This window comes from Pyrus communis, chromosome 4 (genome assembly GCF_963583255.1).
Source record: "Pyrus communis chromosome 4, drPyrComm1.1, whole genome shotgun sequence".
In the NCBI taxonomy this organism is placed as follows: Eukaryota; Viridiplantae; Streptophyta; class Magnoliopsida; order Rosales; family Rosaceae; genus Pyrus; species Pyrus communis.
The window spans coordinates 16,143,402-16,156,592 of NC_084806.1; the positions used below are offsets into that span (position 1 = coordinate 16,143,402).

The window sequence follows — 13,191 nt, forward strand, 5'->3', positions numbered from 1 at the left end:
AACGTGTTATGACCTATTTTAGAGAATGAGAGGGGTGGTAAAGAGGAAGAGAGATGGGGAATAGGTTTGAGGAACTTTGTGTGCTATTCCCTCATACCTTGTGCCTTTAGGTATCGTTTGATATGCAAACGGACGGGACGGGACAGGACGGAACGGAACGGAGCGGGAGCAAAGATGCCCTCGGATGGAAACAAGGAGGAAGAAGAAGGACACGAAGAGGTTATAATTTTGTGTTCCACGGATGTGGAACGAGTCGTTCCAGGGGGGTGAGGTGGAACGAAAATTCACCCAAAACTCGTCCTGTGGAACAACTCGTTCCACCTGTTTTAGACGCACCAAACGTGAGACGGAACGTCTTGTCCCACTTTGTTCCGTCCCGTCCCACGTACCAAACGGTACCTTATTTATAGTAAATCAATAAGAATTCCTTGCATTGCAAAAATACAATCCTAAAAAGAAAAGATCTTATATTATCCTAAATACAAGCTACAAATGATTTAGACAATCACACATTCCTCATTCTTAATTTTGTTTTCATATTTTTCCTGTCTCAAAACAAAGGACCTACCTCTAATTTGGAATTGGTTGACTTTGAGTAGAAATCAAGTGAAAGTGAACGGTCAAGGACAAATTTGGAGTCACAATTATGCCGGAGACCCCGCTCTCTTTTTGTTGATCTTCGTCTCGGAAAATTTCCAAAAATTCTGAATCAAATAAAAAAAATCTTGATCCCAAATCAAAATTTTCAAAATTTTTGGGATAAAATACCAAACTGATCCTAAAATTTCAATACGAGATTCGGCATTGTTTACTCAATCTTTCGGTAATTCCATATCCGAAAATAAATCATATATATGTATGTATATTATTAGACAGTTGAATTGTTGCTAACTACTAAAATTTCAATACGAGATTCGGCATTGTTAGTTTTCGAACATGTTAAATTTGTAACTTATTTTTTATTTTATTTTGGGTTTGTTACTTATTTTATTTTAGTTGCATGTTAATTTAACTTGGTATGAATGATTGCTATTTCAAATTGTATGAAATTTAGAAGTACCAAACCATCACAAAATACCAAAAATATTTTAAGAATCCAAAAAATTGAGAATACCAAAATTTTAGTTTGAGATTAATCTACAAATTTCCATCCCAAAAATTTTTAGTTTGGAATTTGGAATCTCATTTTCGATTTGGGATCCCATACCAAATCAACCGTATTCGTCTCTCTCTGTCCTCCCTCTCTCTGCCTACTAATTTGTACCAGCTCAATCAGCAGCTAATTACCAAAAGAGACTGCAAACAAAAATCCGATGGAGGGACAGCAATCATGGCTGCCGAGGCTCTCGTTCAGGATCGCCACCATAACGATGTGCTTGCTCAACCTGATTACGGCGCTTCTACTGCTTCAGGGCTTTCTTTCCTCCGCTTCTTCTCGCTCCGAACTTTCCGCCTCTCACCTCAATTCAGGTTTCCCTCTCTCTCTCTACAAGCTGGCAATGGGTTTTCTTTATCTAGATTTTCTCACTTTTTGAAAATCTTCTGGTTTTTTTCTTGCTAACCATCATTTGCTTCTTGTTGTTGATTGGATTGGTGACCCATTTCGTTTGAGGTTAGGGAATTAGGATTTCTAATGTGGGGTTTAGTGGTTTAATTGTAATGTGATCTTGTTGGTGCAGCTTTATGTTGATCTTCGAAGGTTCCGAATGTGCTTGAAATTTAATATTTTAGGCTTGAGAGTTTTGTGATCGAAGGTTCCGAATGTGCTTGAAATTTAGTATTTTAGTACAGTTCACAGTTGGTTTTTTTGGACTTTATCTTTAAGTTGCTATGTTGTGAGGTTATCTTCCTAGTCTGGATCGGACCAGCTTCAGTTTTGAAAATTAAATCGCATATGGAGGTTATTGAAAACTGAAAAGCCATGAAATTTAATAGTCGAACTGAAAGTCAAAATCCTTCCAAGTTTATCTTGCTTTCTTGGAGAAGAGTTTGTAGAATTTTACACTTTGTTTAGATCAGTGAAGACCTTGGATTATCTTGTCTACTTGTCCGAACTCCTAAGGTAAATGTATTTTAGAGGGGTCATTTAGCTGTCCTGTAGAAATATATTTCATAGTGGTGTGCCCGTGTTTGTTTCCTCGAAACATGATCATAGGCTGTTACTTGTACTTCATTACTCACTTTTTCGGGTCAAATTTCTGCGATTTAGGCTTAAACCACCTACTACTGATTATAGTGCCATTTCCTTTAGCATTTTATCTGTGGGAATGATCCATGTGGTCTCACCAATCAACTCGCATCCCTAGATGGCAAAGGGACTGATGCAGGGCGCAGCGGACAGAAATGAATTAAAATGATAGATAGAATGGATAGGTAGGGTCCACTATCTCCTAGTGCGAGGAGAGGTCTGAAAACCCTATAAACTTTGGTTCTAGTACCAGCCTACAACGTAGACACTAGAAAGAACAAAGCAGCAGACTCTTACAAAGAGACGGGCACATAAAAACGAGTTTACAACTCAAATATCAATATGATAATTCAAACAACTTCTCCCCTTCTTCTTTACAAATACAAGTTAAGGTGAAAAATATGAAAAGACATAAAAAATAAAGGCTTACAATATAACTCCTAAAAAACTAAATGATTTCATAAAATGTCATTAACCTAGGAATTCCATAAGCCACAAATTTAAAGCTAGATACATGCATTATAACTCTAAAAATGCATGTATTATATTATAAAACTTACTGCCAGTAATTTTATGCAATAACGCCTTTAGTCCTTGGCCTACATCAATAGAGCTCAGTATACAATTCAAAATCCAGTAAGCTCTTGGATGTATACAACTTGAAATCAATTAAAATCTTAGGATTAAAATTGTGCAACTGGTGACGTACACCTTGTAGGTTTTCTTTTTTAATTTTCCCTTTACATCTATATGACCCTGGTTCAAGACTGGATGATGGGTTTTAACTTGATGGTAATAATGAGTAAATTCTAATGGAAAAGTGGTCCAAGTGGTCATTGTGAAGGCGTTTCATTAACGAAGCATTATAATAGCATGAGACCTGTATTTGAGTGACTAAAAGACACAGTTTTGATTTAAGCAGTATGGTGTTGTTAAACTATGATGCGTTCGTTATATCAGGTTAAATATACTATAATCATAAACCTGTGAAAGTATTGTTTTTTCATGTGCGTCAGGTAGTCAACAGCCGGCACTCCGTTTTCACGTTGAATCCCGATGATGCTCTAATATGATTATGATATATTCTTGACTTTAAGTTGGTTTGCTTTAGTCTTTTTCCTGTGTGTGCGCAGCTGCACTTAGGTATGTAAGAGAATCTGAAGAAATTCGTTTTGCTATGCGACCCTTGGAACTGATAAAAAGAGTAAGTTTGATTCAGTGTTAGAACTATTATGCGTCGGTTATAATTCTTCTGCTATTCACAAATGAAATGGAGGGAGCCCATGTACAAACTGAACCAATGTTTGACCGCTTGCCTGTCTGATGCTAAGTGCACTTTCAATTGAAATTGGAACTTCTTGTTTTTTTGTTTTTAAATTTTTCGATATCAAGCAAATAGTTAACCTCGTGCAATTCATGGTTTTGTGTACCATTGAATGCTCTTTTAATTTCTTCCCTTTTCAGGTGAAGGAAATCCAACAAGAAGCATATGAAAAACCAGAAACAGCTAAAGAGAAAGACACAAGGCAGACCGTTGCAGTTGACCTTTCCAAGAGATTGAAGGATCTGCATTATGTTAATGATGCAACCAGCTTCAAAGGTGAAACTATGTCATATTTTGTTCATTGTGAAGCTCTGAAACGGCTGTCGTTCTTGTATGTTACTTGTGTGCGTCCGCTATTGTTTATGAAAATCAGATAGTTGCTCGCATTTTAAGTTGGATGTGAACCAATCTTTCAGAGAACTCATCAAACGGCCTTCACTCCTTGTAACATTAGAGCAGATGGATTCAATGGTTATGGTTTCTCGTGTAAATACTAGCCTTGCAGCAAATATTTCATTAAAATTGTCAAATTATTTGGTATTGTTATTAACTAGATTTTACCGATATACATAATGTTCTGCAGCCCTGGAAGAGTGGCGTAAACGAAAGATGGAACGAGCAAGACTACGTCAACTAGAGAAAAATGGAACGCTCGCAACTCAGGCCTGAGCCATCTACTTCACAAAGTATTGTTCACTTTATACTGAAATTGGGATACCAAGTCATCCCGAAATGCGTATATTACAACTCTGTTTGTATAACAAACAAGGTGTTAAATATATGATGATACAAAAGTTTTACCGATGTTGTATTTACCTTCGTAATTTGTCCATCGACAAGGGAGTTTTAGGCAGCACAACGGCACATAATTTCTTCAGACGTGCCGGTCGCTTCAAGTATACAACTTACATGAATGCAGCAGTTTATGCATGCTTTCAAGTTACGTGAAATCCGCAATACTTCATGTTCCGTTACAAATGAATTAATCAAGGAATTAAAGAAAACCGATCTATCCAAACATACGTGATACGTGCAGGCACTAATTATACAATTCTGTACAAAGTTTAGCTATTTCGGTCTGTGACAACATATACAACGCTACAAGTACAGAAGATTAGTACATTTGTGCTTACAAACTTACCGAACCAAAAGATGCCTACTATCAGTTGCGTGTATGAAGACTTGGTCCGAAATGTCCGCGAAACAGGCAAATGCCTAAAATGTCAGAGCAAATCATCACAGCAGCATATGGTGGCTCGGTCAGCGAGTTTTCAGTTCTTTTTTTCACCAGCTCGCGACTTCAATTGCCATGTACATGAGCCACGTCAATGCTTTTGGATAATCTGATTGAAAAATTTACACTTTCGGCATCTACTTGTGAAGAAACATTCATGGACCAGAAAATTAGGAAGCCAGATACCACAACAATGTAGTCTGACTGCCACCTGCAGAATAAGGAAACTATTAGAGAGCTCCAAAGACCATTGGCTATCCTAAATTTTGAATGCAATCGTGAGTACGTAACAATAACCAAACACATCCAGTAACATCGTTTTCTATGTATACACCCGCATAACAAGATAATAGAAAATAATATCGAACAGAGAACCGACTAATGGGTTCAGATCCTGTTACACAAACGGTACAGGCCGGTAAGATTTCAAGCATGCACAATGTATCATATACAGAAATTAATGAATTATTTACAACTTAAAAAGCAGGGAAATACTACAGAAATAGTCACTAGATACAATATTTAGTTCATTTTTCAGCCGACAGAATACATTTCCATTTGAAAAGTTTTGGTTCAAATTATTTACAATAAATAGATATAGAACTGCAGCATTAAACAAAAGAGAACTCCAAGAAGCTGCTCAATTTATTGAACTCTACTAAAACTTCCCTTTCTAAACACGTCATTCTCTCACATAGAATGATTCGCACGGCTCCCTCACTTTATCCATATTCAATAAATTGGCAAATTTTAAAAAAGACATGCACCTGGTCCCTGGAACAAGTTATGTGCGTGCACTCACGTGTGTCTGTATTCACTATCTGCAGTGCAGCCAACTGAATGTTATCGTCTTGTAATGAAACACAATTTGGAACCTCACTTGTAAAAGATTTTATAGCTTGACAAACCTAAACAATGGATTGGTTTTGAAAAAAAAATACAGGAAAGAAATCAGTTTTAACAAACAACAAGAATTTAATAAGTTCTTGCATATTCTAGTCCATTGTAATGAACTATACAGAACTTTTTTTTAATTTTTAAGAAGAAACGATCACTTTACTAAAATAATAACATGAATTACAAAATAGTGGATAAGAAATCCACCATCTAGCAAAACTAGCTAAGACCTCTCAAGTAGATCTATTTACAAGTAACATAACCTCAACTTTACGGCTGCTAACATATCCCACACTATATGAGAAAGAGAATTATCCCTGAACTCATTTGAAACTGAAGCCCAGAGGGCTGCCCAGTATCTTATTCTACCCCATAGTTCCGCTACCCACACTCTATTATAATCCTCAAAAACTTTACAGAACTTTAATTTTAATAGTAATGACTTTGTCACAGAGAAACATGAATCTGACATTGATTCCTAATTTCCTACCACAGGCAAAATATCACAAGCAAGACTTTCAGATTTGGGTTTAATGATTTGGTTAAGCCAATTCAGATGACAAGATGTTATCTGTAACTAAGGTGTTGGTGCAGAGGTGTGAGGACATCACTGTTTCTTTTAATTGATATGACACGTGCAGGGAATACAGAGCAAACTTGTATAATTTTCATGTACATGAAACCTATCATTAATCTCAATGAGAAAAGCTCCAAATCTCATCTCTACAAAAACTTACCCAAATCAGAAATTGTTAGCCATTTGATTATCATCATCAACATTTCAATGTTTATCAGAAACGTTGTGTTCGTTTATCTATTTTATCATACTTAGATAACTAAATGGTTTCCTATTTCACTAAACTTTTTAAAGGGTAATCCATTGAAAGAGGACGTAACAGTCGGAATCGTTAAAAATTAATTGCAGGGTGACTTAAGTTCACACTTTTCACGAACTATGGGCATCCTTTTTCCTTGTATATGTAGAGACACACACACATATATTAAACTAGCATATAGCATTGATGAAAGAAACTGAATACTAGTAACTGAAAAAGGAAACTGAATACTAATTGGTACATTTTGAAGCAGCCAAAGGATATTTTCCAAAGAATTTCAAGGTTATTCTATGGGCAAATCCATACATGTACCCTTTCCCCAAATCCCGATGCACATTTAGTTGTAGCCTAGCATTAATTTGCACAACTTAAGTAAATAACTTCAAAATACCCCAAACAAACACCACAGCTGCTCAATGTCATGAGTCTTATTGTGTTCTGCCTTCCAACTTTTTAAACATGCTAAAGCACTTTTTGTCTTTACACCGCAACTTTTTAAACAAACACAAGTAGGAGTTAGATAGATATAATGTACAGCTATCTAACACTAATCTGATGCTTCTAGGGTGTATCTAAACAAGAAGTATGATTCAGTATTGTTCCTGTCAATCAATTAAAGCTCCAGGATGGCTAAATTAACTCAAATTTCATAGGTAAAGAACGTAAATTTCAAGTATCCACAAATTATTTCCCTTTATTAAATTCAACCATAACTAATAGGTAGACCACTGCATTTCCCCTTCAATGGACTTTCACAAATCTATTCAACATGAATCCCTTTTACCTTTCCCTGTACCAAACTCCACTTCAGAAAATACTAGAAATACTGCACTAATCAAATAGTTTCTTTCTCCTATTTGCTGGCTTTCTCCTATGTGCTGGATAATTGATTCCAAGTACATTGAATGAGGCTATATATTAGGCCGTATCATTTTGGGCTTCAGTTACATTGGACGAGGCTATATATTTAGTGACCCCCTTCTTTCTCCGTTCAAGGGATAGGGAAGTGCAGTCTTACTTTCATTGCAGTTTGTATGGACCCACTCTCTTCAGGGTTGGGGTGGGTGGGTTTGTATTTTAGGTAGGGGGTTGTATACCATGTGGACTTTGATCGCACTTTCCTTTCGTCAATAATAAGTATTACGTTTACAATACAAAGTGAAATTAAGAGTACAAGATTTTGCTAACAAAATTATCTTCTTTAAAAGTTTCTCCTACAATTGCTTCAAGGTACAATTATTCCACAATAAATACTCGGGTTGCATATCTCACATATGAACTCCAACCCAAATGGTTTCAGAACCCAAAAGTGCACTCAATACCCATACCCCATATTGTTCTATCCGAGCTCATTAATAATAGAATGACATGAAGACTCAAATGCAAAGCAATGGGTCAATTACTAGATGCACCAAATACTTACAACCCTAGCAAAATAAAATATCGGAATAGTGTCATTACCATTGTGTGTTGAAAACTATATAATTTTGGGGGCAAAATATTTAATTTAATGTGTTTGAATGTACCAAAGAGAGTACCACTAATCAGGACTGAAAAGCAAATTATTTAACTCTTCTAAAAATCGAACACAAGTCTGCCATCCTAAACTAAATGTCTTGCTATTGCAAAGCATAATTCGACAAGAATTAGTAAATACAAAGCAGTGGAATCCACGGCCACTGAGATTAAGTACATTCGATAAACCTTCTAGCTGAAACTTATCGGCAGGCGAGAAATATCTAAGACATAAACCCAAATAGTTGTGTTTTACTAATACAGAAATTTTATTCCGTTGGGGTTAGCCCAAGTCGTGAGAGAGGGTCGGGAAATGGGTTAGGATTAGGCTAGGTCAAGGGTTCAAATCCCTTTCATCATAACCCAAAAGGGGGTTGGTGAATATTTGTTTCCTTTGGGTCATGAACAGCAATGGGAAATATCTGATACTGAAAGTGTCATACTGCAGCAGTCAAAACTAAATGTTGGTGAAAAACTGTTCTAGTAAAAAATTTATACAGCACTAACTAGATCCCCGCAACTGTCCAAACACCAATTTCTAATGCAACAAAATTAAAAGCACTATGCCAGACACATACAAGAAGCAATAAAGAAAGAGATTGAGCAACTTTTGTTCCTCGAGCATTCAGAATATTATAAGAAAATCCTTGAGCATTCAAAATATTATAAAACAAAACCTGTGAGTATAATTTACAGCCAGAATCATGGCCCATGAATCATGATATTACCCTACAATACAAATTAATGAACAACCGTGCTCCAAAGAAACGCAAACAGAAAAGGTGAATCCTAAGTACACAGATTAGCATGACTAGCTTTTATATGTAACGAGACAAATCACCTCCATCACAGAGAAATAATAAAGGCCCCTTCCCTTCCTCCTAATAGTACGCTTCACCATATGATTACTAGAGTATATCATTGCACAAAGAATTACACACCCAGCACCAATAAATAGGTGACAAGGTGACATCGAAGTTTGAACAAGAGCTACAACAAAGCACAGAAACACAGGGCAAGCTGATCTGACGCATAACCATAAAATAAGAAAGATACGAATGCTTTTACTGAGAAAGGAGTTGGTTTTACCTCAGTATATCTTACTCCCGTAACTGTCTGCATGCTTTAAATATCATCACCCCATCAAAATTAGTTACAGATAGCAAGTTTCCCTGTCCATTCATCAGCCTCAGACACAGTAGCCACCCCATAATCAAGGCTCAACTCCCTCATAGGAGGGATGTTCTCCATTGCAAATAGCATGAGATGAGGAAACATCACATTATTGTGATCATACAGTACAAACTGCACCATAACATTCGGAGTGGAACTGTGGCTCATATAACAAGCAACATTTCTCATTTTGGATACATCCATAGCAAAATCCAATGGTGGGATCGAAGGATAAGTTGGACGTACATAACTAGGATCTATCTGAGATAAATCTCCCCATTCAGTCCATCTATCAGAAAACCGATGTGGATAAACCAAGGTATCACCATTCATTGCAAATATTTGAGCCATTTCCCTAGTGAGAATAACCCCTGTATACTCACATATAAAGGCACCAGCATGCATAAAGTTCAATGACCTAACTCCCCAACCTGTTTCCCTCGACCTAAACACTTCCAGTCTATTTCTCATACCTTTTTGCGTGACACGATTCCGGCAATTTGGGGGACAATGGCAGAAGGGCCCACACTCAAAAACCACAGGCTTCCCTCTCAAAAGACACCCATTGTCATCATAAGCAAACTCGCCTCCATTTTTCATAGCACAAAAGCAATTACCAAAACAACTGTCAATACAATCACACCCGGTTCCCTTCCCAGACTGATGAAACACTTGTGTTGGAAACACAGTTGTCGCAAGATACTCATAGTAAATGGGGTCTTGATCAGAATCAATGTCATTGAAAAGCAAAACTGGAACATTCTCCTTCTTATTAGAAATATCCAGACTGAGATAACCTGACTGCCTCACAGACAAGGGGTTAGTCCTCAGACTAGCCGCAAACTTAAGAATAGCACTACCCATCTCACCTTGCCCTTCTATTCTCAGAAGTTTAAACTTATAAACACCAAACCCCGACTTGCCCACATCAAACCAACAATCAAATATTCTATACAAGCCATCATAAACATAAACCTTCTGCGAAATACCACTTTGGCATTTGACTCCTCGGATAACTCTCACTTCAATCCCATAATGCATGCTCCTCTCCAATGCCAAATTCCCACCTTCCAGCTTCTGGTGAGCACATTGCTTATTAAACTTGTCCTGTCCTCCATGACCGGTGTAGATAATCACATCGCCGGCATCCTCGTCGTCCTCATAGCCACCCGAAACGATAATGCTGGTTGCAATTGGCTCATGATTCGAGCTCTGGCTCGCCGGAAGATAGTCAATCCCAGCTTGGACTTGGCCATGTAAACCAACCACACACAACTCCATGCGGAAAAAAAAGAGATCGCCAACGTAGACCCCGGGAATCGAACCCACGATCCTTTTATCGCGATTGAGCCACAGCCCACGATCCCTGAGCGCCGTGGCGGCCTGCAAGTCGCCTCGGACTCGCTTCCCGTTTCCCGGGTTCCGCTTCTCCTCCGCTGCCACTGATAGTATTCGAATCGAGTCATATAGCATTCGGGTTTTCCTCACCACGTCACGGAAGTACCTCTGGTCCTCGATGTTGAGATCGGTGACCCGGACGAGCTCGGAGGACCGCTTGGGGTATTTCCGCCGCGCAACGACGGCCTCTGATAGCTGGGTTTCTTGAGGAACCGGCACAATTGCTCGCGCATCCGGGTCCAAAACTTCGACCTCGCCGTCGGCCATACTCTGGAGCCCTTTAGCAAAAGCTGTCCGGAAAAGCTCGGAAATTCGATGGAACTCCGAGTACACATTCTCCTGGTCGGAAGGTGCGGCGGAGGATTCAGATACAGGGGTGTGGTTCAGGTCGGAGAATGGGGTAATTTGGGAATTGGTGAGAGAGTTGGGGGTAGGTGTGGGAATGAAGGGTTCTGGAGGCAGTTGGGGCAGTTGTGGCAGGTGGGTATCGAGTGGTTCGTCGAAAGGTTCGAGCTTTGGTTCGATTTTGGGGACTTTCAAGGCTACGGCGGAGTTGGCGGTGTTTGGGGTGGAGCCGGCGGGGGATTCAGGGAGGTTGTTGAGGTCTATAATTGGGATGAGAGAGCCCATTTCGTCAGCTGAAATGAAGTGGGTCTGAGTGGGAGGAGAGTGTGGTGGTTGTAGAGGTTGGGCATGGAAGACTGTGGCTGCGGTGGGTGTCCCCTTTGTTTGTTTAGGGTTCTGCTGAGAAATTTGGAGGAGCTACTTTCATGGCGGATTTTGAAATGTAACCTTTTTGTCAAATTTTTTACATCCAGTTTTGGTAGGAAATTGGATGAAACTGACTTTTGCTTTACGGAATTGCCCCTCTCTCCCGAAATTTGTTGCAATTTATGTTAGCATTGGATGCTAACGCTTTAGGCCAGCATATGGACCATTCGCACAAAAACTATGGACCGCATGCATGTGTTACATCATCATCTATGGGTCCTATTGAGTTCGATCTAGCACTTTCAGAGCATGTTATACACGCGTAAAATATTATCGTAGATAAAATAAAATTACCATAAAATAAAGATGAAATGGTAGTTGTTCAAGAGAAGAAAGCTCTTGTGAACGTTTATCTTATTATATGTTACTCATTTAAATTTTGTAGTGTAAATATAGAACACAGTTGGCTAATTTGTAATTTTATATCAAAATTGAACCAAGTTGTCAATATTAAATATTAGATTGAGTATTATACACATCATTTAGGTTTATGGTCAATTTCACTATTCACGAGGTTATAATTGTGTCACACTACAGTTCATTACTTTGACATTTATTCAATTTACACGTAAAGTATCAACAATTTAATGTTGAGAACCATCTCAAACCCATCAAGCTTACCACAAAAAAGTACATCAAGGTTATCTTCAAGATAGATAGTGATTTCACACACTTCTCGTTCTACATTCATTTTCTTATATAGACCCCTTAATTCTTTTTTGTTTTAAATAATATGAATGCTAAATGTAAGAGGAGTGTGTTGGCGTGGAAAATTTTGGGTACTCCAATTCTCAACTAACAAGTAATCTTGAACACATTTGAAAAACCTTAGACACCATCTTCCCTCGCTATCAATGAGAGCGGAGGGGACTTGTACAAAAGCACTTCGATGCTCAAGTCAGTCTTTGTTCAGGATGTTGATAAAATATAGAACGATCTCATGCCTCTCTTTTTCTCCCCCTGGTTTTGGTGGGATTCTAGGTCTTCTATAGTCATAAAAAACTTGGGCTCCAAGTTTCATTATCTCACTTTATGTTCCTTAGTAGTGGTTGATTCATGTTGCTTTATTTTAGCCGCACTCCCCAGTTTTTAGTATGCATGAAAAATGGCTAGTTACTTGGCTCTTAATGCTTGCACCACATATGCCCCTTTTTTTTTCTCTGCAAACACGAATCATCTTAGTTTATAGAGGAAAAATATTTCTCTTGCAAAAAATCATATGACTTGAAATATTATCATGAGTTTAGCATGTGGCTATGATCATAGTTTAGCCTTTGGTTACTTTCACACAGTCGTATGTTATCCTTCAACCACGATCAGTTGGTCATAATTTGGCCTCTGGTTACGATCACTCGGTTATTATTTAACATTCGACTACGATCACACGATCATACTTTAGCCTTCAGCTACGATCATACGATCATCATTACGATCACACGATCATAATTTAGCCTTCGTATGTGATCACACGGCCATAATTTAACCTTTTGTTACAATCGTACGGTCATAATTTAACCTCCCGCTATGATCATACGATCATAATTTAACCTTTAGCTATTCAACCATGGGTTTTGGGTTTTCAACCCTCGGTCTTGGGCTTTGGCCATAATTCGATCTAAGGTCCTCAACCCTCAATCTCAAGCCTTCAGAATTTATTTCGTTCTAGGTCTTCAGCCCACAATTTTGTGATCCTCAACTATGAATTTGTGCAGTGCTAACATGCCTCCAAAGTCCAAATACAATGATTTGCTATCGTCTGTCAACGACTAAGCAAAAGTTTAATTGTAAGCAATAAAATAATATAATTAGTTTGTTGAACAAAATACAATGCATAATAATTCCCCTCATTTGAATA

The 13,191-nt window shown here is 38.1% G+C and overlaps 2 protein-coding genes across 3 annotated transcripts; one reads left to right on the plus strand and one right to left on the minus strand.

Moving 5' to 3' along the window:
- The first annotated feature begins 1,198 nt into the window (after positions 1-1,198).
- On the plus strand, positions 1,199-4,314 carry LOC137731731 (uncharacterized). 2 transcript variants are annotated; one of them, XM_068470925.1, is made up of 4 exons: positions 1,201-1,470; positions 3,322-3,392; positions 3,653-3,788; positions 4,096-4,314. In XM_068470925.1, exons 1-4 carry the CDS (start codon positions 1,314-1,316, stop codon positions 4,179-4,181), a joined length of 450 nt encoding a protein of 149 aa, XP_068327026.1. In that variant the 5' UTR covers positions 1,201-1,313; the 3' UTR covers positions 4,182-4,314. The 2 variants fall into 2 exon arrangements, with proteins under 2 accessions (XP_068327025.1, XP_068327026.1); XM_068470924.1 differs by lacking the exon at positions 4,096-4,314 and having other exon boundaries at positions 1,199-1,470; positions 3,653-4,028.
- A 476-nt stretch (positions 4,315-4,790) lies between these two features.
- On the minus strand, positions 4,791-11,332 carry LOC137731730 (histone-lysine N-methyltransferase family member SUVH9-like). Its single transcript, XM_068470923.1, has 2 exons — positions 9,084-11,332; positions 4,791-4,957 (listed from the first exon to the last, which is right to left on the minus strand). Exon 1 carries the CDS (start codon positions 11,193-11,195, stop codon positions 9,144-9,146), a length of 2,052 nt encoding a protein of 683 aa, XP_068327024.1. The 5' UTR covers positions 11,196-11,332; the 3' UTR covers positions 4,791-4,957; positions 9,084-9,143.
- Between the last annotated feature and the right edge of the window lie 1,859 nt (positions 11,333-13,191).

What these genes read in the sequence shown, in the direction of transcription:
- LOC137731731 (XM_068470924.1), top strand. Translation starts at nt 1,314, where the DNA reads ATGGAGGGACAGCAATCATGGCTGCCGAGGCTCTCGTTCAGGATCGCC. An exon ending in CGCCTCTCACCTCAATTCAG is followed by an intron (nt 1,471 to 3,321) that starts GTTTCCCTCTCT and finishes GTGTGTGCGCAG; the next exon opens with CTGCACTTAGGTATGTAAGA. An exon ending in CCTTGGAACTGATAAAAAGA is followed by an intron (nt 3,393 to 3,652) that starts GTAAGTTTGATT and finishes TTCCCTTTTCAG; the next exon opens with GTGAAGGAAATCCAACAAGA.
- LOC137731730 (XM_068470923.1), bottom strand. Translation starts at nt 11,195, where the DNA reads ATGGGCTCTCTCATCCCAATTATAGACCTCAACAACCTCCCTGAATCC.